This window comes from Pan paniscus, chromosome 6 (assembly GCF_029289425.2).
Source record: "Pan paniscus chromosome 6, NHGRI_mPanPan1-v2.0_pri, whole genome shotgun sequence".
In the NCBI taxonomy this organism is placed as follows: Eukaryota; Metazoa; Chordata; class Mammalia; order Primates; family Hominidae; genus Pan; species Pan paniscus.
Genome location: NC_073255.2, coordinates 35,575,504 through 35,601,527, shown reverse-complemented (window position 1 = coordinate 35,601,527; position 26,024 = coordinate 35,575,504). Strand labels below are relative to the sequence as shown.

Here is a 26,024-nt window from a genome sequence, read left to right as displayed (position 1 = left end):
CAAAGGTTTTGGATGAGGGATGAGGCACCTGTAGTACTTCTCCCCAACAAGACTGTAGGGAGGATGAAATGAGACCTGTGCAAGGCACTAGCACAGAGCCAGACGTATTGCAGCAGTCAGCAAACGCTCACTACTCCTATGCGTATTTGCCCTGTGCCCACTTACATATGGTCTCAACCCCCTCCTGATGGCAGAGGTCATTCTTAATTCGCCTCTGGTGTTCACAGAGCACACAGCTCAGCAGCCTATACCTAACAGGCACTCAAGATTTGCTTAGTTTTTGAAATGAAGGAATTCTAGAGGAGTCAATTGAAATATCCAAATATCCTCCCTTACCGTCAAAGATGAGTAGAGGAAATGGGAACTCATGTTGTTATTAATGGGAGGGTGGGGAGACAAAAACAGACCTACCAGGCTTTTCCTTGGTTTAAAATTCTGAACCTCTCAATATTTCCAGAAATAATCCAAGACCAAATAGTAAAGCCTGGGCTGGAATAAGGAAACCTTAATTTTGTAGTGTTCTGGCTAAGCAGACATTACTAAGCACTATAAACCTCCTCCCAAAGCCACTCAGGACATCCCCTCCACAGAGTGAGGAGGACATTAGTCACCATTCCCGAGGAGACTCAAACTTCTGGCTGAAGGGAGCTGGAGCTGCTGCAGGGAGCCCAGCCTCTTAAGTCATTCTTAAATACAGAAGTGATGTAGTAAATATGATGAAATAGCCAACAATCTTTGGAGCTTTTCTCCTGAGCAACCAATAAGTATGGCCAAGGTACTCAAAGGCCACAATGTCCCTTCTAGAGAATCTGGCAAAATTCTATAGCAACCCATCCTTCAACATCCTTTGTGGGTTTCAGATACCACATCCCAAAACAATTACCAAAAGGAGAAGTTTGCAGCAATGCACTTGGCAGCAAAGCAGGTCCAAGCCATCCCCCTCACACCATAGGTATAAAGGGGTCTGCACTGGACACGCTTGATGATCAGGACGTCATGCTAAGACAGGACCCTGGTGCTCCTCTGGTTCACCGGTCCTCAGAGTAGTCCACCAACCCCTAAGAGTCCCCAGATCCTTTTAGGGAATTCAAAACTATTTTCATAGTAGTAAGATGACACAATTTGCCTTTTTCCACTGTGTTGACTTTGTGCACAAAGCAACAGTGGGAAAAACTGCTGGCCCCAGGCATGAATCAAGGCAGTGGCAACAAACTCCACTAGTGCCCAAGGCCCTCTTTACCACCAACACACTCACAATGAAAATAGGTGAATAAAGTGCTGACTTCACCGAGGAATGTCCATGCTGACACAAAAATTATTCATTTTATGCCCTTAGACTCTCCAGCACACACCTCTTCAACACCCTGAGTGACACAGTGGGAGGGACATGCAGGCATTCCGCTGACCGTGGAGGATGGCAGCTGGCACTGCACGACCATCTAGGCTGCTAGTGAACTTGCTGGTTTTTTCATGGAACCACTGACAGACAAACTATGGTTACTCAAGCGTGGGTATTTGGCAGGCATTTTCTTGAAAATCAATTGAGCCTGTCACCTCAAGGGAAACAAATAGTGTATTTTTGTCAGTGATAAAACACAAGCTGTCAGGTTAAAATTAGAATTTTGGAAAACTTCTATCTGCCACCGTGAGCTTGAGAGCTTTGCAATACTTAAAAACTTCTTGGATGAGCTGGGGGTGACATCAATGAATGAAATTTTTTGGTGTGATTTTCTTTTTGTCTAATGAGATGTGTCCACATTTGGAAGATCTATATAACTCACTAACCAATATTTTCCAAATGGCCAATATATTATGTTACTAAATCATTCAGGGGTAAAAACTTCAAAGTGCAAGACATACCAAGCGAAACTGATAAGGTACAAAAAGTTCACTGATGTGGTTTAAGATTTCACATTAAGAAACTACAACTTGTCTAGTTTCGGTGTAGTATCAAAGAAAAATATCTCAGTTTTCTGAAAAGACTATTAAAATACTTTCCCTTTTCCAGCTGCTTATCTGTGTGAGGCTAGATTTTCTTCATACACTTCAACCAAAACACCATATTGCAACGCACTGAATGCAAAAGCAAATATGAGGCTTGAATTGTCTTCTACTAAACAAGACGTTAAAGAGATCTGCAAAAAAATGCTACTCATGTCACTAATTTTTTGTTTTGAAAAATATAGTTATTTTTTCATTAAAATATACCACGTTACATGCAACAGGTTTACTACTGTTATTTTTAATGATTTTTGTAAGTAAATATTTTTAACTTCTCACTTTTAATTTCAAATATAGTAAATAGCATAGACACACCCACATAAACAAAAGCTCTTTGCACTCCACAATAATTTTAAGAGTATAAAGAGAGCCTGAGGCTAAAAGTCTAAGAACCACTGATGTGGTCTAAACTGTCACCCAGGCAGGGCTCCTTCCACAGTGTCCCCAGCAGATGGGTTACCTAACTTCCCTTTTACATAACTAGCCGAGTCCCTTCCAAAACAACCTTTTCCACTGCTGAGGTGGCTCTGACTAATGGAAGGCTCCCATACCAACCTCCATCCGCTGGTGCCAGCTGTGCTGTCTGGAGCTACTAGGCAAGGCTACACCACTCAACCCAATAATGGTGCCAGCAAGCACACATGATGCACTACACAGAAACACAACAGTGTCCTGTTCTCAGGAGGCTTACAGACTAAGCTCAAGATTGCAAATAGAGTTTATCTCACATGGAGATGGGCTATTCCAACCTCCATATTCGAAGAAATCTTACATTCTGCCAACCTCCCACAAGATTAAACATCTCCAAATCTTTTAATTTCCTCCAAACTGTTCACCATTCTAGCCCCTTTCCCCTGGACAAGGTTCAGTTTATGAATGTCCTTCTCCAACAAGAAGGCCTAGAATGGGGTATGACATCAAGATGTGGCCTGAACTACACAGTGGCGGGAAGGCTCTTCCTTGATCTGGACCCCAAGACTGCATGATCTTGACAGCACTGAAATCCCAGAGCCCTAAGGGGCCTTAGACAGCTGGTCTAATAGAAGAGATTGCAGCCAAGAGAAATAAAAACCTTGACCAAAGACCCCATAAGATAGAGCCAGGGGCAGGGAGAGGACTCACTTCTTTCCATCCTAATTCCAAATGAATTGGGAGAACAGTGCCAGCACCTACACCCACACCTAAACATACAGCAGGTAAGTGAGAGCGCAGGTGGACACAGACACCCTGTTTTTGATTGGCTCAGGCTCTCTGATTTGACTGATACGGCACTTTGAGTTTGGTGTTTGCTTTTGTTTTGCTTTTCTGATTGTTGTTACAAACTTCTTTTACATTTGTCTCTCATTTTGTTTTGTCTCTCTGCCTAATGGAATTCTACCATGGTCACCCTGTAAGAGAGACTATAAAACAATAATGTGAAATTTTTAGAATCTTTCTTTGAAAGAGAAAAAAATAAAAGCAGAATAAATGAAACTATAAGGCTTGGGGGGTTTAGTCCCTTTTAACTATTGTGTTTGAGATTTATTTTAAAAGATGCTGTTTTTTCCTTTTTTTTTTCTTTTTCTTTTTGAGACAGGGTCTCAGTCTTGCCCAGGCCAGAGTACAGTCACATGATCACAGCTCACTGTAGCCTCAACCTCCCAGGTTCAAGCAATCCTCCCCACTCAGCCTCCTGAGTAGCTAGGACTACAGATGCACATCACCCCACCTGCCTAACTTTTTGATTTTTTGTAGAGATGGGGCGGTGTGACAAGTGTCTCCTTATGTTGCCCAGGCTGGTCTCAAATTCCTAGGCTCAAGCAATTCTTCCACCTTGGCCTCCCAAAGCATTGGGATTACAGGTGTAAGCCACCACACTCAGCCTAAAGATGCTCTCTGAACCTGGATAGGTTCTCCACTCCTGAACTGCAAAGACAAAGCTGAGTAGGTATTCTTACCCAGCAGAGGAACAGAAAACCATGGCATCCACCTCACAAACAAAATGGGTAAGCTAAGGGCAGGAAAGGAGACCTGCTCAAGGCCCCATGTGTCATTGACAGTAGAGCCAGGGAGAAAACAGAGGCACTGTTCTTCCCACCCCACACACAGACCCTCTTCTCGGACTGCCCTGTGGGGTACCCCAAATAAACCCAGGCGTACCTTAAGCCCAGCCCAGTTCTCAGCCTCCAGTCCCATAACAACAGAAAGAGCAACAGCCCCACCTGTGGGGAGCTGGCGATGGGCCCAGACATCATGCCTCGCACAATCAGACCAGACTTTGGCCTGGAATTCTCTCCCATCCTCTTCACATCCAAGGAAGGCTCCGAGTGAAGCTTGTCCATCTTCTCCCATGCAGAAATCAACACAGGAGTTTCACCCGGGACCGTCTGCATGGGCTTACTTTTGTGCGGGGGCCTTTTAGATGATACAAAATTACCAAGTACATCTCCATCAAGATTGTCATGTCTGTGAAAAAGGAATATTTCCATTAAAACAGACTCCCCAAAAGGAATCAGTAACAAAGATAGCAAATTCCACATTCAATGTGCATTCAAAGCAAGCCCATTAATAAATCTATGATGACTTCTAACCAGCCAGTGCGTTATCATGAAAGACAAGGAACAGAAAATACTCTGGTATCAAGGCAAGTCTGCCCTACAAAATAAGACCAGTAAACAAGCAAACAAATTCAGAGATGATGATCCATAACAGGACCCCTCAAGTCCTTAAGACTAAAGAGCATCCTTAGTCTTCCAGACCTGAATGATTAAGGAAAACTATAACCTTTCAGTACAGTCAATGCGGTCTGCGAAGCCCAGCCTTGCCGCACACCACTGAGAGGCGTGGAGAAGACCCATAGCAAACCTGGCATTCCCCACTGTTCAGCTAAAGCTGAAGTCAGGTGTGCCAATGGGTGTGTGTGTGTGTGTGTGTGTGTGTCAGAGAGAGAGAGAGGAAGTAAGAGAGCAAGAAAGAACAAAAGAAGGTGAGGGGAGTTGAGCGGAGTGTAAGAGGGTGGATGGCATGTGCTTCTGACCTACCAAAGCATCTGGAAATTTCAGACTGCTCTTTGTCTCTGAGACTGTGTTGGGTACACCATTGAATAAAGTGTGGATCAATTAAAAAAAAAAAAAAAAGAGGGCAAGAGACAGTGAGAATAAGCACAGAGTGAGAAAGAACAAGAGAGAGCCCACTAGACAAAGTGAGAGACCTAGGCAAAGGGGAATCTTACCTCTCATCACCCAGAAGCCAGCACTCCTGTGACACAGGCTCAGCTATTTTCTACCACTGGGCTCTGCCATAAATGGGTATTGCCCCCTACCCTATGCCAAGCTGCTTACCAGGCACTGGGTCACATGTGGGAGGGGCAGTCGTGTGTGCTGTGATTGCGGCATGTCAGGCAGAGGAAGAGGCTGGAACCAGCCTTGTGATTGCGGCATGTCAGGCAGAGGAAGAGGCTGGAACCAGCCTGGGGAAATTCCGAAGGGCTCCCAGAGAAGGCAGCACCTGAGTCTGAGAGAACCAGGCAGCAAGAGGTCCCCAGAAGGCCCAGCCCCAGCACGCAGGCCTCTAAGGCAGAATGTGCTCAGGGGAGCAGCCAGGGCTGGTATTCTAAGGAGTTTACCATGAAAGCTGCAGGGAACGTCTGAAGCCCTTCAGCAGGATAGCGGCATGGCCAGACTCTTTTCGTGGAAAGCTCACGCTATCTTAGGGCAAGGGTGGATTTGAGGGGAAGATCACTAGAGCCCTGGAGACCAGGGAGGGGCTGTGGGAATTAACCAGGAAAAGAGGATGGGAGTGTGAACTGAGGCCCTCGCCGGTGGGCAAAGAAAGGAGGAAAGAAGGAAAGTGCCTACTATCACTCTGGGTGAAGAGCTCACAGGACTCACAGATGCAGAAGATGACAGACGAGGCAGAGGCAAGAACACCCAAATTTTTGGCTTGGGTAACTGGGTGGGACTCAGGAGCTTCAACTTCCTAGTTGCCTTTTTATTGTACCAGAAGTATTTCACTTTCCAGCCAGGTAGTAAGTGCCTTGGAGGAAGAGCTTCTTCATAGCCCCTTATGACCCTCCACCTCTGAATCCTTGTGCTAATTGCTTGTCACGGTGCCACCTTTTGGCAGCTCGACACCCATACCCTGAGCTTCAGCGACCCTCAGGAAAGGAAGTGCTTTTCAATGGAACCAGAAGAAAGCACCCATTCCCAGGAAGTTAAGCTCACTACTGGGGACTGCAGTGTCTTAAGGTCATAATTTAATGTCATTGTTTTCCAGATAATAGAGGTTCAATCAAGAATGCCAATTCATTTTCTTTATAAGATTTTTAAAAGAGTTTATTTTCCAGATTTTTCCCATCTCTACAGTGTTCTGTTGCCTTTTAGAATACCATACCCCTGTTTTTACGAAAATCAAATAAAGCAAGTGCTTGAACCTTACAATCATGGAATTTAAAATAAACAGTGAATTGTAACTACTCTTCATCACAAAGTAGTCCATTCTCACAGCCTCAACAGGAAAATAACAGCACTTCACAGCAGAGATTTTGAAAACACAAAGTGTGGGAAGTTGAATAGTGACCCCCCCAAAGATTTTCACATCCTGATCCCCAGAATCTATTAATTCATTTATGCCAGAGGTTGCAATTTTTTAAATTTTTGCATGAGTGAAAAATCAGACCTGGGCAATGACCTTGAGCAGTAGGACATAAATAACTCCCTCATGCTTAGTGTTCCAATAATGGAACACTAGGCATAAGTGGGTTAACCCACTTTTGGTTAACTATGTAAGTGGGCTAGCTACACAGTGAAAAGGATTTTGCAGATGTGATTAAATTCGGAGTCTTAAAATGGGATTATCTGGTGGGCCCAATGTAATCACAGGGGTCCTTCTTAGAAGGAGACATGAGGATCAAAGGTAGTAAAGTTAGGAGATGTAACAACACAAGCAGAGGCTGGAGTGATGTCCTTTAAAATGGAAGAAGGGGCCAAGAGTCAAGGCACATAGGTGGCCTCTAGAAGCTAAAAAAGAAAAGAAAATGGATTTTCCCCTCAGAACCTCCAGACAGAACCAGGCCTGCTAACACCTTGCTTTTAGTCTAGTGAGGCTGATTTTACACTTCAGACCTCCAGAACTGTAAGAGAATAAATTGGTATTGCTTTAACTACTGTGAGGATTAAAAATGTGGCTAGGCTATGGTACCCAATTGTTTAGTCAAGTATCAATCTAGCTGTTGCTGTGAAGGCATTTTGTAAATGTGATTAACATTTACAATCAGTTGACTTTAAGTAAGGCAGATTATCCCAATGATGTGGGTGGGCCACATCCTATCAGGTGAAGGCCTTAAGAGCAAAATCTGATGTTTCTCAAATAAATTCTTGCTCAAGATTGTAACGTAAAAATCCTGTCTGAGTTTCCAGATTTCCAGCCTGCCCTACAGATTTCAGACTTGCCAGCCCTTACAGTCCCATCAGCCAGCTCCTTAAAATAAACTTTTTTTTTTCTTTTTTAAGAGACAGGGTCTCACTCCATCTCCCAAGCTACCATGCAGTGGTGTGATCATAACTCACTGCAGCCTTGAACTCCTGGGCTCAGGTGATCTTCCCGCCTCAGCCTCCTAAGTAGCTGGGACTATATGTGCACACTGCCACCTCTAGCTAATTTTTTGTTGTTGTTGTAGAGACAGGGTCTCTCTATGTTATCCAGGCTGAGCTCGAACTCCCAGCCTCAAATGATCCTCCTGTCTTGGCCTCCCAAAGTGCTGGGATTACAGGCGTGAGCCACTGCACCTGGCCAAACTTCTTTATGTATACATACAGGTACATATGCATATAGATACATGCACACACACACACACACACACAAACATACACACACAGAGACTATATTGATTCTGTTCCTCTGGAGAATACTGACTGAAACAGCCATGAAGTACATAGTAATTTGTTATGGCAGCAATAGGAAACTAATAAACATAATAATGGGAAAAGATACCTGGCTTTGCTTGTTTCTGACAATGATGTTCTCCATCCTGCATCTTCATCTGAAAGGTCATATATATTTACCAGTGTAGTCTCTGAGCATCTTGATGGCACTTTGTTATTTTTCTTTGGAACTGAGAGTGCAGGGATTGGGGTATCTTGAGTGAAATTGTTAGCCGTATTTCCAAAGTGATCCAGAAAGTATCTGGTGATGAGTTCAAGGCTTGTTTTTAGAGGATTTTCCTTTGCCTATCATTGGGAGAGAAAAAAAAATCATTAATTTATATACAGCTTCAGGGAATAGTGGAAAAGACAACTATTCCACTTCTTTGACTAAGTTTATCAACTTCTCACTCATTCATACAAGCTTTCAGCCAACATTTACTGGCCACATATTATATATGTCAGGTACTATGTTGGGTACGGACACAGAGACAAAAACAAAATCTCTACCCTAAAAGAACTAGCATCCAACGCATGAGGCAGGTGATTCAATAAACAACTAGAATAAAATGTGATAGGAATAGAGGCATGCCTAAGCAAATTTCCTCTTCATGTTTTGCTCCAAGAAATAACTTTATAAAATATATATCCCTTCATTTAAAAAACGGAGTCTGTAGGGAACACTAACCCTACAGATTCATAAGTATTTGCAGCCTGAATATTTTTTTAGCTTGTAAGCTCTGCATCTAACACTGACACCAGCGATGATAGAGACAACTGAAGCAGGTCAATGTGAAGAGCACAGAGAGGCAGTCAGGACTGACTCACTTTACACCCCAACCTTAAAAACAAAAGGCAAATGAAAGTCTTCAGTAGTAGGTTTTGGAATTAACGATACCAGTATTTTCCATCCTTGCCTATATCAAATATTCCCTTTGGATGTTTTTTAAAAATACAGATTCTCTCACCTTACTGACACTTACTACACCACAACAGCAAAGATTTAAATTCCCCTAAGTAATTTGGATAAACACAGCTATGCATGCAGCAATATGCAGGCTGGCCTCAGGGACCCAGCCATGTGTCAGTCCCCAACCCACTCGCCCAGTGACACCCAGTCTTGCCGAGCCGTGGCTGGACATGGGGCACTCTGTGATTTTGCAGACTAGCCAGGCACCTGACAAGGAGTCTGGCAGAGCAGGCCCTCAGGGCATGCCAAGTCCTCCCCCTTCCTCCTCCTCTCATCCATGCAGCAGGACTCCAGGACTAAGACCCACAGCCCATGGACTACAACCAAACTCAACAGATTCATCAGACAAAACCCGGGACAGTTTTACTATTCTTTTCAGTAAGAGATTAAAAACAAAAACTATTTTGTCTAAGATTAAATGAAGCTTACAATAAAGAGAGTTAGGGGAAAGATCCTATATTTATTGTAGCCTTCTTGCTTTTTCTCTCAGTAAGAGAGACTTAAGCCCCTGAATTGCCTGACTATCCCTTATGCTTTTTCACATCACTTGGCTCACAACAGACACAGCCTTTATATGAATCTAGATATTGTTTTTCAAAATCTCAATTTACACAGGCATTTTTATCTATCCTATACCTAAGAGGTTAGAACAAGTTACTGGAAATATTAACATTAAATTGCAGGGCTTTCCTGGAATCAGGCTAGCTTTGTGCTGAATGAATGTCAAAATTATTATGTAGTAGATATTAATGAGTAATTTTCCTGTAAAATATACACTCCGATTCACTGTATAACAGCTAATAACTGCTGTATAAATCAGGGCACTTATCAGTATCTCATGAAAATATCTTAAGTATCTTAAGATAACAACTACTTTAGGGAGACTATATTACAATGAGGGAATAAAAATAGCTTGAATGTCAAAGACACTTTTGGGAAATTAGGTAAGGTACATTTATGTTAAAAGCCCAATGTAACCAGAATGGTTAACTGAATTTTCTGGGTAGTTGTCTCACTCTCTGCGCAAAATTCTCCTAAAGTGTACAGTCCACTCTCCTGCCTTAGAATACAGCAGACGGAGGATTGCAGAGCATCTGCTGCCTGGGTCACCAGTCTTTCCACAGGACTTAGAAAGTACTTGCTACAGGACAGGAGACAGAGGTGCCTGCATGTCACCCCAGGACCCAGAGGACAAAGGCCTTCTATTTGATGTCTTCACTGAGCCTCTGATAGACTTCACGGGGCTGCCATTGCCTACTTCTCCTCAAAGGGGAGCAAGAGAATTTCTGGCAACCTGAGTGCTCCTGTAGGTGCCAGTTGTTTTTAGTTTATATGTTTGCCTGAAATTCCATCCTTTACTTTATTGAGAGATGCCTGGCATAGGTTCCTCCCTGGCCTATGACATGTACTTGCATAGTTTTCAAGTGGTTCAGTGGATCTTCTGGGTGTCTTAAAAAATAGCCTTGGTCCTACCACCATACGAATCCAATCTGCTGAAGTCTCATTTGAAAAAAGGATTACAGTTAAAATATGCTTGATCATCACTCCTACAATAGGATTGGGAATCAAAACACCTGGTTCTAGCCTCATCCCTACCTGGTAACCGACTGTGAGACCTTGGATAGCCAACTCTCTCTGGCTCACAGCTCCCCCTCCTGAGAGAAGGGAATTGATCAGTGGTTTAAAGCTGGACGCTGAGAGGCTAGACGATAAAGCAAGACCTCCTTTTCCCCACTTCAAATAGGGCATTTTCCCTTCTTTGCTTTGCATATTGGACTTCCACATGAGATATCATTTTATTGCTTTTTTTAAAAATTGTGATAAACGCTGAACTATATCATTTTCTTTTTGACTCTGACACTATGCCCAACCACACAGCAACATTTGCTGGACAGCCCATTCTTTTTCTGTCTTCATAACAAATTAAAAATGTAGGTAGAAAGTGTAGTTTCATTCATTCCTATAGTCATTCATTCATTTATTCCACAAATATATACTGACTATTCACTATGCCGTCGGACAACACCTTATGTTTGCGGATAAAATAGTGAAAAAAAAGACTGCATTTCTGGCTTCTGCTGTGTCCAAGGTATTGGGGGGGGGGCAGATACTAATTTTAAAATCACATAAATATTCTATTGCCAATGTGATAAACACAAAAACAGGAAAACTAGAGGGTGCCATGAAAGCCTATAATAGCAGGTTGGGGGAGATCAAGTCTGGGGGATCAGAGAAGCCCCCTTCCTGCCCAAGAAAACACAGTTCCATTTGCTTTTCCAACTCTAATGCACCTGGGTTAGCTGAACCCAATTCCCTCCTCTAACTAAATTATATGTCACAGGAGACTCAAGACTAAGGTATTACTCAGAACTGAAGAAGGAAACTCTTACATAAGCAGGGAATGGAAAATTTTAGTATAACTGGATACGATATTCTTAAGTACAGTCTTACTAAAAATAGCCTCATGTTGGGAGGAGGGAGCACAGGGAATAACTGTGGGAGGCTGGGCACTGCCACAGGCTCTGTTCAAAATGAGCCCGACAACCACACACACACAACACGCCAATGGGTGGCACCAGCTGACTGAGATGGAAAACCCACTCCCGCTGGGGATCTGTCCACATTTGGGGGGTCCGTTTCTCTCTGACCGCAAGTGTGACAGGCCAGGAGCACCTCAAGCCTCTCCTGTCACTGGCAGGGCCCGTGAGTGCTTTGGCAGTGCCAAACTCAGTTCCAAGACTCCACACCACACCTTAGAAAGCACATACCTTGTTCTCCTTATAGAGAAATTCGAGATGCAAAACCTTTCGAAGATCATTTCTGTTGTTTATGCTGAGGTCAGAGCGTGGGCGTTCCTGGTCCATGGTCACACATGTCTTCTTTAAGCCCTGAGGGAAGAAAGCTGAATCGCTGTTTACCATCTTAAACCAAAACCCGCTGTTCTCATAAAGCACAAGCAAACAATTCCTGATGTTCACTAAGGTAATTCTCATATAACCTTTACACTTGACATCAACTTCGCAATAATTAATATTATTCTGATTCTTACAACAGCCCCATGGGCTAAGTGAAGGCTGAAGTTTTCAGGCCATTTCGCAGATAAGCAGTGAGCTCAGGACTCGCGCACAGGAGTCCTGGGTTTGGCCCTAGATTTGGAACCATAGTATATGAAGCTTTAAAATTAAACAAAAGAAAAAATGTAAACAAAAGGCTAATATTCATTCCCTTCACTCTCAGATGGGGAAACCAGGAGATGGGGTTGACTTGCCCAACGTAACACAATGGAATCACATCACAGGTGGGGGCTGTAACCATCCCAAACTGTGAGTCCGTGACTCTGGGACCCAGGCCCATGAGAAGCTCTTGGTAATGCTAAGTCATGAGCAAAGCCACTTTCCATCATCCCACCCTGAACTGCCAGAAGACCAAGGTTCAAGGCCCAGCTGAGACATGCTCTAGCAATGGAAAATCTGGGGTTGGGGAAGTGAGGGTCCTGTTCGCAAGTGCCTGGCTTCTCTATTTGAAAAACAACCACAGCAGTTGCTCTCTGCCCACCTCACTGGGCCATGGTGATGGTCAAATGGCTGGAGGCTGAGAACATGCCTCACCAACAGCTCAGCCTGGTGTTAGGGGTGTTCCTTGTTCTTAATGGATTCCAGACCCCCAGTGCTACACAGGCTTCAGCTTCTCCCAGAGCCTTTGTGTTCAGAATTTTACAGAGGCTGTAGCTGCTGGGGAAACATGACAAAACCCATGCCCACCATGAATTTAGCTAAGAAGGTCAATTTGGGAAACTAAAAGAACACAATCTTGAAACAAACAGAGGAAAGAGGAGGCCGTAGGGAAGGGAAATGGAAAGAAATGGATATATGGGTGAGAAAAAAGGTGGATTAGGTGCATCGGGAAGAGTCCATTTGAAGGAGAGGTGGGGTTCAAAACCAACCACCCGCATTTCATCTGGGCTTAACCATGGCTTTCCCTCCAGTCAAAGTGATGTGGAACATGCTATAACGAGGGTCTCTCTCTGATGGATAATTCTTTATGTCTGTCAACAGTTCAAATCAGCAAGCCCTGTACATTTAACAAACCCCACCCCTACCCTGGCTCTAGAGTGTGATGCACACCAGCATTTGAAAACCACCGGGGGCCTGGGCATGGTGCCATAGGCCTGCAGTCCCTGAACTTTGAGAGGCCGAGGCAGGAGGAATCTTTGAGCTCATGACTTCAAGGCCACAGTGAGCTATGATTACACCACTGCATTCCATCCTGGATGAAAGAGTGAGACCCTATCTCTAAAAAAAAAAAAAAGAAAAACAAAAAGAAAGAAGAAAAGGAAAGAAAAGAAAAAAGAAAAGAAAAGAAATACCATTGGGGTAGAGGACAAGGGTGCCCTTGGGAGTCAGCCAGTCCTCAGTCCCATCCAGCCCATTCAAACTTCATTCGCCCAACAAACACCTGTCATGCACCTCCTATGTGCCAGGCTCTGTTCTAGATGCAGGAGAGACAGAAGGAATAAGAGCTGATGTTCTGTTGGGAAAGCAGACCATAAATGTATAGTGTGGCAGGTGCTAATATGCACTACTAGGGAGACAAAGCAGGGAGAGGGAAGACAAGGATGAAGTCCACTGTTTTAGATGGTCAGCTATTTGTTCAGCATCATCCACATGCTCACTCCTGTCCCAGTTTCCCTATCTGTGAAACGAAGGGAACAGACCACTAGTCCATAAGTCCAGTTGCTAGAGGCAGAGCAGTGAACAGATGAAAGTCCCAGTCCTCAGGGAGCTTGCACTCTATAGGGGGAGAGACAACAAGTATAGTATGATATGGGGAAAAAACATACAAAGTAGGATAAGGAGACAGAGAGGGCTAGGGTGGGTGTGGGGATGGGCTGCTACTTTATCAAAGGTGGTCAGGAAAGGCATCATGGATTGATGAGGGAATCAAAAGAGCAGGCCACACAGACACTTGGGAGAAAAGTGTTCCAGGCAAGGAACAGCAAGTGCAAAGGCCCTGAGCCAGTTGCAAAAGGCCAGTGCATCTAGAGCTGCATGGCAGGGGAAAGGAGGTAAGGAAGTCAGAAGTCACCCAGAGACTCATAAGGAAAGGTCTTGTGGGCTTTTATGAAATGGGAAGGCTACTATTTTGAACTGACATATTTTTGAAAGATCACTTGGCTGCTAGGTTGAAAATAAACTGTAGGAGGCAGGAGATTAAGGAGAAACCATTTAGGATGCTACTGAACAATTCACAAATCACATGAAACAAAGGGGTGGCTTGGAGCAAGGTGTTTGCAACAGAAGTGGTAAGAAGTGGCTACATTCTGTATGTGCTCTGATGATAAAGCCAACAGATTTGCTGATGGACTGGATATGAGGTGCACAAGAAAGGAACAAGCCAAGAATAATTCCAAAGTTTTGGGCCCAGGCAATTAGAAGGACAGAGATGCCATTTATTCCAATGGGCACAGTTGTAGGAGGAACAGGAAATCAGAAATTGAGTTTTGGACATTATGATAAATATATATTTGTTCTTTGTCCCAGGTTCCTGGCACATAGATTCTAAAATCCTTGGAATCTCCAAGGTGATAAGAATGTCTTCTGTATGCTAATGTGATGACTAGTGGCTGGGGACCCCTAGATAGCTTCAGGATAGGGGCTGGTCACCAGAAAGAGCAAACCTTGATTAGAGGGCTGGAACTTTCAGCCCTACCTCCCAATCTCCCAGAGAGGGAAGAGAAGCTATAGATTGAGCTAACCACCAATGGTCAATGATTTAATCAAACATTCCTATATAGCAGAATCGACATAAAATCTCCTGAATGATGGGGTTCAGGCAGTTCCCAGGTTGGTGCTGGGAGGGCAGCATGCTGAAGAAGGCACAGAAGTTCCATGACCCTCCACCCACACCTTGCCCTATGCATCTCTTCCATCTGGCTGTTCCTGAATTGTGTCCTTTATAGTAAACTGGTAAATGTAAGTAAAGTGTTTCTCCGAGTTCTGTGAGCCATTCTAGCACATTATTAAAACTGTGGAGGGGGTTGTGGGAACCCTCAATTTATAGCTAGTTGGCCAGAAGTTCAGGTGGCAACTTGGGACTTCTGACTAGCATCTGAAGTGGGGGCAGTCATGAGCCTGACTTAATCTGCAGGGTCTGCACTAACTCTTGGTAGTGTCAGGACTGATTTGAATTGTACGACACCCAATTGGTGTCTGGAGAGTTGGAGATTTAGTTTGTATGGAGGACAAATCTCCCATACATTTGGTGTCTGAAGTGTGAGCAGAAACACTATCAGAGACATGTTGAGATGCTTGTTAGCCATCCCAGTAGATATGTAGACTAGGCAGTTGTAAGAATTCAAGAGTTCAAGGAGAGGTCTCAGCTAGAGATAGACATTTGGGAATTGTCAGCATATAGATGGTATGGGAATCCACAAGACTGGCTGAGATGTCTGAGAGTGAACGGACAGAAGAAGAGAAGAGAGCCATAAACTAAGTCCTTGAGCCCACCAGAGTGCACAGGACAGAGAAACTAGGGGGACCAGCGAAGACCCTGAAGGGAGCACCCAGAGGAGTAGGAGGAAAGCTAAGAGGGACAGTCTCCTAGAAGACAAGCAGAAGGACACAATCAACTGTGACAAACATAATCATTAGATCAAGAAGGGCGAGGACTAAAAATTCCAGGTTAATAATGGCCCTAAGAAGAGCTATTTCCATGCAATGGTGGGGACAAAAGTCTGATTAAAATGGGTTGGAGAAAGCAGAGAAAAGAATTAAAATGAAAGTAGACACAGCTCCTTTATGGGGTTTCTATAGAAAGGGAGGAAATAATAAACCAGTAGCTAGGGTTTGAGGGTCAAGATGGGATTCTGCAGGAGCACGACATGTGCTGATAGGAGTAACCTAGTAGAGGAGGGAAATGCACGGTGCAGGAGACAGCGACATCCCTGAGCACACAAGAGAGGGCACGCACACATGGAGGGGTGGGCCTAACCAGGGGTATGGAGAATTCATCCACAAGAACACCAGAGAGAGCAGAGTGAATGGTGCAGCCCAGGAAGGTGAGTAAGTGTGGTAGTGGGAACCTGCTGGACTTCTCTCAAGACTTCTGTTTTCTCAGTGAAATTAGATGGGGAAGGAGCTTCAGGGTTTGAAGACAGAGAAGGTATGAAATGGTCATCCAGGGTTTGAGAGGGTAAACAGGCTGGAGAGTTGCAACCAGGTGGGCAGGCACCCATAAGGCACCACAAGGGTGAGTGGCCATGGATTTAGAGTGATACCATCAACATAGTGGTGTGTGTTTCTCTCCAATCTCATTCAGCTCTATGGGTGCAAGTGTGGAGCAGGACGAGTGGAATTTTACTGTCAGAAGAGAATGATGAAGGGAGAGAAGTGCAAAAGAGCTGCACCTGTTATGGAGGGTGCAATTATAAGGGTGGGTGGGTGAGAAGTAGGTGGGTTATGGTAGGCCCGATGGACTGTTAAAAGTTGGCAGGAACAATGCAATATAGATGTGGTGAGGCTGGAGAAGAGTTTACGTGGGGCTATGATGGGGAACAAGCTAGAAATTTTGACAGGTGGGAAGCTTGGAATTGAGATTACAGAAAGGGCGCAGTGCTGGTAACAACAAGCCCAGCTCATGACCATGGGGCAGGGTGGCAGAGGGAGGATGGCACAGTCACTGCAGGAGCGGAGCCACAGACTCAAGAAGCTGGGGCAGCAGAAGAGTCACCTCAGCAGATCCTGCCATCTCCAGGAGACTATCATGACTCCCCCTGAGGGAAGACCACACTTGGTGAGTTCAAGTAGGCCAAAGTGGCTGAAGGGTAGAGGGCGGAGCAAGCAATCATGGAAGATGAGGTCTGAGGGTAGCCAGAGCCAAGTAATGGAGAGACTTGAAGTCTAATTATGATGGAAAGCCAGTAGAGGGGTTTGAGCAGGGGAATTACATGGTCTGACCTGCTCACCCTGGGCAAGTTTCTTGGCCTCCTGGTCTCACAATAATCTTATGTGAAAGGGAATACTTATACCTATCTTTCAGGACTGTTACGAGGATCTGAGACAACAAACCAGCACCTTCTAGGTACCTGGCACCAAGGTGGCAGCTCTCTTGGTTACGACTGCTGGGTGCAATGACTGCCTGTGCAAAACCCTGTGGGGAGCACGTGGTCTCTGCCCTGGAGCAGAAGGCGATGAGAAAGCAGTATACCTGGGCTGCAGTCCCAGCTCACTGTGACCTTCTGAGTAACTGTGGGCAACTCCTTTCTACTCTTAGGGCCTTAGTGTGCCCAGATAAAACATGCGAGGGAGAGGAGACCAGGGGAACTCGGCCATGTCAAGTGGGGGGTGGTGAGGAGGGATGTGGGAAAGGCTAGAAATGAAATTGAGATGGTAAGCTGGGGTCAAGCTACAGGGCAGGCTTGGATGTCAGTGAGGACACTGGATTTCATCTGTACTCAAGAAAGAACACGAGGAAGCCCTCTCTAAGAGTTTTTTTCAGTGACCCAGACTTAAAAGAAATGATGTTAACAGTCAGCTTTCCAGGGTGTGTCAATTGATATCCAACATGCAGCCAGGACAGGTGATGGCAGGTCAATTAGCCATAAAGACAGGGCAGATGCGACAAAGCCAAATGCATTTAAAATTTTTTCAAATAAAAATAAATCATAAAAAACACACAAAGACACTTTCCAAACAGGTGCACTTCAGAGACACCTGTTTGGTGTCAGAAACAGTGAGAGTGGGAGGAGGTATAAAGTTGAACACCTACATGCACATTGTATCTATATGTAAGATCCAATGCTTGGGATCTGCCCATATGTTAATATTAATCCTCATTATAAATCTGCAAAGGGTAGGTCTTATTTTCCTGTTTTACAGATAACGAAATTGAGGCAGTGAGTAAAGTACTGAGGTTCACACTGCAAACTAGTAGCAAATATTTGAATCGTCTCCGTCTGACTTCAAAGTCCTTCCCCTTTCCTCCATTCAAAAAGTTACGTGTATGTGTTTTCATACCAGACAAGTGCCCATCGCCCTAGCCCAGTATGACACTGCGAGGACAGACAAAACACACAGAGTGCAGCACTCAGTCACCATGTGTTGAATGAGCTAATGTATGTCCCCCTCCACTACCACGCCCAAGACCCCCCGGCGAGCTCCTTCCCCACCGAGGTCCCCATCTCCACCCTGAGGCCAGATGACAGCTAAGGACCTTCCAAGCTTGTGAACGCTGCAAAAACTCTCCTGGGACAAGACAATAGGAAAACTTACAAAAATTAAAGCAACCACTGGAATTCCCACTGTTGACTAAAATGACTAAGGGTTTGACCGTCAAGAACTTTTCTGGGCTTTTGGGGTTCCCTCTGGGAGAAGTTCTTTCCGAGTGGGACCCTGACTTGCGTGGGTCGCGCGCGGAGGCCGGCAGCCAGGCTGGGGCGCAGGCCTGCCCGCTGTGCGCCCGCGCTAGGATTGCTTGGCGCGGCCCCCGGGCCCCCTCCCCAGCTGCCGCCGCCCCAGGAGGGCAGCGGACGGGGCCCAAACCCTGCCTTGCGGAAGCGCCTGGTGACGACGGCAGAAACGCCTCGTGGGAAATGTAGTTTCCCCTGTCCCGGGAACGCGGCGCTCTTCTGGGGCATCTCTGGAGCAGGCAGTAAGCAGGGAACGGGCGCCCTCCCAGAAGGTGCAAAGCCTTCACGGGAGACCCCGATGATTCGCCCAAATTAGAGCCACTTCCTGGGCTTTGGAGGGGGCGAGCCGTTACCTTTCTGCTGAGGAACTCCCTGACCAAGGAGGCGGCCACCTCCTCCACGAAGAGGCTGTCCATGGCTCTGGCTCTGGCTCTGCCCCTGGCTCTGCCCACGAGGCCCACGCCGGGCCGCAGCACCAGGCAACTGGGTCTGTCCGGCGCAGTATGGCCGCGTTGCCGTGGCGACGGCGGCGTCGGCGCGGCGAGAACTCCTCCCCTTCCCTGGGGCTGGCGGGCTGGCGCGGGAGGGAAGGGGTGGAGCGTCCTGCAAACTCGCGTCTCGGAGTGGGAGGCCGCAGTCAGGGCGCCCTGGTGTCGCCTAGAGCCCCGTCCACGGCTCCGGACTCGGGGCCTCACTCTGACCCTGGCCCTGGTCATCTGAGAGGCCTAGGACAAATTACCGCTCCGCTCCGAGGCTCCATTTTCCTAGACATAAAATGGGAAGAATGCCTGCCTCCTTGTTTCTGGAGGACTAAGCTCACAGGGAAGTGACCCCCTCAGGTCCACCCTCAGCACCACGGCCCCTTCTGGGGCCACCAACGCTACTGACCTTGGCGGGCCTTGACCGTGGGGGCAAGGAAGCCCAGGATTCTGCTTCTTGGGCACCGAAATTAAAGGACATGTTCCTCGCCCCCTTGGTGCCTGCTTTCCCGTAATGAGACTGCCATTTATTGATCACCAAGCTCTTAACTCACGACCACTTTTAATCCTTACAACTTCCTGGCTAGGTGGTTACTGTTGGCCCCATTCTTTGAAACGGGACACTGAGATTCAGAAAGGCTAAGATTTTGCTGAGGCCCACACAGCTGGGTACTGGGAAAGTTGGGTTTCTAACCAAGTCCAGTACATTTCCCCGAACTTAGTCACCTGGGTTCCACCTTCACAATCTTTGCCACTTCCGCATGTTACCTATTGTATTCCTTTGCTTGGGCTGCCATACAAAGTACCACAGACCATGTGGCTTAAACAACACATTTATTGTCTCCCAGTTCTGAGGGCTACAGACCAAGATCGAGGTGTCAGCTGGATGGTTTCTCCTGAGGCCTCTCTCCCTGGCCTCTATTATAGATGGCCACCTTCTCCCAGTGTCTTCACGTGGCTAGCCGTCCGTGTGTGCCTGTGTCCTAATCTCTTCTTATAAAGACATCAGTTGTATTGGAATAGGGTCCACACTAATGACTGCATTTCCACTTCACTACCTCTTTAAAGACCCTATCCAACACAGTCACATTCTGGGGTACCAGGCATTAGGACTTCAACACGGGAATTTTTTTTTTTTTTTTTTTTTTTTTTTTTTTTTTTTTTTTTTTGAGACGGAGTCCCGCTCAGGCGCCCGGGCTGGAGTGCAGTGGCGCAATCTCGGCTCACTGCCAAGTGAACATCCACCTGCCGGATTCAAGCCATTCTCCTCCCTCAGCCTCCTGAGTAGCTGGGATTTCAGGCGCCCGCCACCGTGCCCAGCTAATATTTGTACTTTTAGTAGAGACGGGGTTTCACCATGTTGCCAGGCTGGTCTTGAACTCCTGACCTCAGGCAGTCCGCCCACCTCAGCCTCCCAAAGTGCTGGGATTACAGGCGTGAGCCACCGCACCCGGCCCAACACAGGAGTTTTGAAAGACACAATTCAGCCCTTAACCCCTATACTGTTACTTATGTATTATTTTCTTTAAATCCATATACATGTTTTACAATTTATTTTAAAAGGAAAGTGTTCCCAAGCAGTAATAGCCACAAGATCTTGGGTTTTATATGCTTATTAAATCTCTAATACACATTAAAACAAACACAAAACCAGAAAGGTATGCATTCACCTAAATCACCTTACAACCACCACTGGCACATGTACCACACTTGGGAAGCAACTATCTCACCCTATAGAGTCTCCATAGGACGTAGCTTTAATGTGGCAGATTGCACCATAATCTCCAGGCAATTTCCCCTCTCAACGTGCGATGGTTCTTTGAGAAGCCTCTTTTGAACATGTTGTGCTATGTGAGAAAGAGCCATATGCTCTTATATGTAGAGAGAGAAGGGCAGAGTTGCAGGAGACAGTGTGATGCTTGGTCCAGGGGCCCTCGTGTTCCAGCTGTGAAGACACACTGATGGATGATGTGTAATAATGAAAGAATAACATGAGAGAGATTTATGCTCCATAAGAGATTGTGTATCAGGGGTCCCCAAACCCCCGGGCTGTGGACCAGTATGGGTCTGTGGCCTGTTAGGAACCAGGTCACACAGCAGGAGGTGAGTAGCTGCAAAGGAGCATTACCACCTGAGCTCCACCTCCTGTCCAATCAGCCCCAGCATTAGCTTCTCATAGAATCACGAACCCTATTGTGAACTGCACATGCGAGGGACCTAGGTTGCGCACTCCTTATGAGACTCTAATGCTGATGATTTGAGGTGGAACGGTTTCATCCCAAAACCATCCCCCACCTCCCATGCAAAAACTGTCTTCCACGAAACTGGTCCCTGGTGCCAAAAATGTTGAGGACTGCTGTTGTGTATCACAGATAGTAGGTGTTATACAGTAGGTCAGAGGAAAGAGAGATTTCCCCCGTGGAGGCAGACAAAGGTGAAAAGAGAAAAAATCATTCATTCCTCCATTCATTTACTCCTTTAAAAATATTTGTTGAGCCCTTACCACGTGCCAGGTGTATGGGTGCCTCAGATTTAACACTGTAAAATATATGCCTTCTTGAAGAGAGAATGGGGAAAGATGGAAATGGGGAGATGGACAGAAAAAATAATTTATAAATGCATACAAAACACAGAGCACTGCAGGTGATTTAAAGGGTATCATAGATGTATGTGTGTATGTATTTTAGAGGCAGCATCTCATTCTGTCACCTAAGTGGGGTTCAGTGGCACAATCATAGCTCACTGTAAGCTCAAATTTTTGAGCTCAAATGATCCTCCTTCCTAACCTCCCAAGGAGCTAGGACTACTGGCATGCACCACCCTACCTGGTTTGTTTATTTGTTTATTTATTTATAGAGATAGGGTCTCACTATGTTGCCCAGGCTGGTCTTCAACTCCTGGCCTCAAGCTATCCTCCTGTCTGGAGGATGGCTTGAAGATATGCAGCTTCCCAAAGTGCTGAGATTGCAGGAGTGAGTCACTGCAGCTGACCCCCCAAAATCATAGATTTAAAGAGGAAAAAAAGCATGGAAGGAGAATAGGAGGACTTTTTAAGGCAAGCAGAAATTATAATTTTTAAAAGTTGACTGGATAAGATTACTTTGATGGTAGAACTTCAGCAAGGAAGAGAGGATGTGAGCTATGCAGAGACTTGGAGGGAGAGCACTGCAGGCAGAAGAAACGCAAATGCAGAGGCCCTGCAAGGGCCACCAACCTGAGTGCTTGTGAAATTTTGAGGCCAGAGGGAGCAGAGAGAAGACAGAAGCAGGGACCTGGTGGTATAGGGCCATCAGAAGGGCTTGGCTTTTCCTCTGAATGGGGAATCCTTTGGAGAGTTTTGGGCAGAGGAGAGACAGGATCTGACTTAGGTTTTGACAGGATCTCTTTGGCTTTTGTTTTGAGAATAGATTGTAGATTAAGGGCAAGTACAATGGATCCTCAAAAAACATTGCTTCCTTCAACATTGTTTCATTATGACGTTGAAAAGAAAAAAAAAATCAGTTCCCAGCTGGGGCTACTGACTGTGTGGAGTTTGCGTGTCCTCCCCATGTCTGCACGGGTTTCCTCCATCATCCCAAAGGTGTGCACGTTGGGTGAATGTGTGTGTCTACATGGTCCCAGTGTGAGTGATTGTGGATGTGGGTGTGGGTGTGAGTGCTTCCTGTGATGGAATGTTGTCCTGTCCAGTGCAGGCCTTTTGCCCTGACCACTCATGATCCTGAACTGGAATAAGCGGGTAAAGATTGGTGATCTTTTTGGAACCAGAAATATGCCAGGAACTCAACTCTTGTTTATAGCAATTAGCCTATGGTAACACTGGTTTTGTTATATGTCATTTCGCTGAAAGCTGCAATTTCCAAAAACCTGTGGATGATGCTAAATGAGGACTTACTGTATGGAAGCAGGGAGACTAGCTGGGAGACAACGGCACCAATCAGTGGTCCAGGTAAAACTTAGGCTAGACATGGTTAAGTGCGTGTGTGTGTGTGTGTGTGTATGTGTGTGTGTGTGTGTGTGTGTGTGTGTCTGTCACTTTCCTGGCCCTGAAACTCTTTTTTCACATTGGAATGAAAGATTAAGCAAGAGAAGTGCAGGAATGCATTCTTTTTCCAGGCACATAGCTGTCTCCTGGGAATAAAAGAATCTTAACACAACCTTAAGGTGGCAAGTAAAAGGGGCAATCTGGTCATCATGGAAGGGCAGAGGGTGTGCTACCAGACATCTGGGAAAGACTAGATCACATCATGTGTCCCATTCTTTCCCACCATTCCTCCACAAGGAATCCTCATTTCTCTACATCGTGTTCCTGTGAGCTGGAACATTCTCACAAACCTGAGGGAGCCCTGCTGTCCTGCCTGAACATGAATGGTAATTGAGGTCTTCTTATTAAAAAAAACCATGCTGGAGATAAAAACAGCAATGCCATCAAAATAAGTACCCAATCATTGTAAATATCTACAATCACTTAAAAAGCAAAGAAAATGCTTTTCCAGGTTTCATAAAATAGGGATAAACCCACAAAGCCTGCTAAATAAGCAAGAACTATAAAACACACTTGCCCGGTACCCAGAAAGTAATAATTTCTCTGTGTTACTCATTGACCTAAAGCCAGATTTAGGCAAGATGAGCATGCACCTCATTAGTGATGGGCAATCATTTCATTCACCTTCTCAACAATGCAATGGACTACACATGAAATCTTAACAATGGGAATATGAGTGCAAAGGTTAACTCCCAAAAGATGACAGATAGCATAAAATCTTTGTATAAGCTTAAAAACAACTTAAACCAAGAAGTCATAATTTCTGGTAGGAAAATAGAGCTTTGGTAAAGCTTTATAAAAATAAAAGCAAGAAAATGAAGCTATGATTCAGGTCAGCAGTTACCTGGGAAAGGGAAGGTCAAGGACATGGCAGATGAGAACAACGTAGGTAATGATAAGTATCCGTCAGTGCTCTGGGTGTCATGAGTGTATTTGTTTCTTAAGCATCTTTTATATTATTTCTATTGATTCATTAGTTAATAAAAGATGGCCTCTCAAGGGCCAGTGATGGCAGGATGTCATGAATTGACAAGAGTCGTGTTATTAATTAACTCCATGTCCCTGAGGTAGAAAAGAAAGGGAGGGAGAAAAATTCAATGGACTTTACACTGGAGGGACAATTTAGATGGCCTTGCCTCATAACACATCTGTCACACAGAGAAGAAAGATGTCTCTGTGTGTGTGTGTGTGTGTGTGTGTGTGAAATCATATCCATCACCATACAGCTGTGGCTCTGTGCATCTCTGAGTCAACGAGCTCCTGCATTTGTGTGAGTTTACCCACAGGAATTTCTGGACTCCCTGAATTCTGTCTGGTGCCCTGTTTGGTTCTGGCAGCAGGATGCATCCGGTGTGTTGTGAGACTTGGAGCAGGAAGGTGAGGCCTGCTACATGGGGGCCAGATGTTTTGCAAAATTGTGAGGATCAAGCATTGCCTCCTCCAGGATGCTCCAGGGAGGTGACTGACCAAATGAATCCCTCCCCAACCAAGGGCTCCTTGAGTGTCTGGAGGGCTTGGATCAGGGGGTTCCAGAGAATAGAAGCATACATGCTTGTCCCCATAACCATGTCCTCCCAGGGACTGGCTGTCAGGGTTGGGGGCTGGGAACAGGGATCTGACCAAATGCAACATGTCTGGACTAGGGGGGTTGGAAGAACATTGTGAAACTCCTTCTAATGATGTGACTCTCAGACCTTCCCAGCTGTCTGGCCACCATCCCCAAAGATCAGGACAGGGGGTCCAGCCCAGGCCACTGTCCTTGGCAATATGAAGAAACAGTTTATTTGCACACTCCCCCCATAGTTCTGTCTTATCCACCACATCCCAATCTCTGCTCCCAGGCTGTATCCACATGTTCACCAACATGAGACTGGAGATGGAGGGGGGACCCAGGCCCCAGCCAGGCTCCAGTAGGAGGAGATGGGACAGCCACCCCTGCAGTGAGATTGGTGGTCTTTCACTAGGCCTGGCACATCCAAGATCTCCTTGCTGTCAGGAATGATGAGGCTCAGCCATTTGTGCAGGTCTGTGCACGGGGACTGACTGGGGAGAGAAAAGAAGATAGCAGAGGTATCCCATGGGGTTTTGAGAAAATGTCCATTTTAATCAAGAAGAATGTATAATTCTCCACCAATGTGATAGTTAATTTCATGTGTCAAATTGGCTAGGTCATGATACCCTGCTCTTTCGTCAAATGCCAGCCTGGATGTTGCTGTGTGTAGACTTTGAGTAAAGCAGCTTATCCTTCATAGTGTGGGTGGGCCTCATCCAATAAGTTGATTGCCTTAAAAGCAAAAGACTAAGGTTCCCCAAGGAAGAGAGTGTTCTGTCTTCAGCCTGCCTTTGGACTCAAGCTGCAATATCAACTCTTCCCTGGGTCTCCAACCTGCCAGCCTGCCTTGCAGGTTTCAGACTTGCCAGTCCCCACAATCATGTGAGCCAATTCCTTAAAATAAATCAAGGGAGGAAGAAGGTTGTCCCCAGAGAAAAAGAACCAGTTAGGTCACACAACACACACACACACACACACATACACACACACACACACACACCTGGATAATATAAACCCAACCTACTTTGCTGCACACTTGCCCTGGAATGGCTCTGGGAAATTCTTGATCAAAGCTCCCTGGATGCTGTCCAGATAAATGTGCCTTCTCTGGGGCCAAGCAGAGACTTTTGGCAGTTGCTTGACATTCTAATGTTTTCACCAGCAAGTACAGACCCCAAACCTTCAGACATAGCTGTCAGTGCCTCCCTGTGAAAAATTCCTGTTGAAATGGTGCAGACATTCTTTGGAAATCATAACATAGTCTCCTCCAAAGTAGGATTCGGCATAAAAATTCTAGTCTGAGTAAATGAATTGAAACTGCTCCCAAAGTGGTGAAGTCCTGTGTGAAGTCTGCTAGTTGCCCAACAGAATCCATTATTTCCTTCATGCATGGTTATATGTTTGGAGCTGGGCAAAAGACTTCCAAGCCACGTGGTATTTCCCAGCCTTTCTTGAAGTCAGAGGCAGCCATGGAACTAAGTTTGTCACCAGCAGAATAAGAGGGCCGGCACCTTAAAACCAGGCCCTATCTCTTTCATCCTCTTTTCTCTCCTGTAAGCCAGAGCTCCAGCTGCAACAATGAGCATGTGCTGTGACCCTAAAGACGAAAGCAACACCTAAGAACAGTGATTCTCAAAAGTGTAGCTGCCCGCCAAACACCAGCATCAGCACCAC

At 45.7% G+C, this 26,024-nt stretch overlaps 1 protein-coding gene across 2 annotated transcripts in view; it reads right to left on the bottom strand.

Moving 5' to 3' along the window:
- MINDY4 (MINDY lysine 48 deubiquitinase 4) overlaps positions 1-19,264 on the bottom strand; it is a 121,246-nt gene extending 101,982 nt beyond the window's left edge. Inside the window, exons 1-4 of one of the 2 annotated variants that reach the window (XM_055115820.2) lie at positions 18,631-19,264; positions 11,640-11,759; positions 7,972-8,207; positions 4,203-4,446 (exon numbers count right to left, since the gene is read on the bottom strand). In XM_055115820.2, the coding sequence (XP_054971795.1) occupies positions 4,203-4,446; positions 7,972-8,207; positions 11,640-11,759; positions 18,631-18,993 (963 nt within the window). In that variant the 5' untranslated portion in view covers positions 18,994-19,264. The remainder of the gene's footprint in view (positions 1-4,202; positions 4,447-7,971; positions 8,208-11,639; positions 11,760-18,630) is intronic. The other variant, XM_008958894.4, reaches the window with a different exon arrangement.
- Between the last annotated feature and the right edge of the window lie 6,760 nt (positions 19,265-26,024).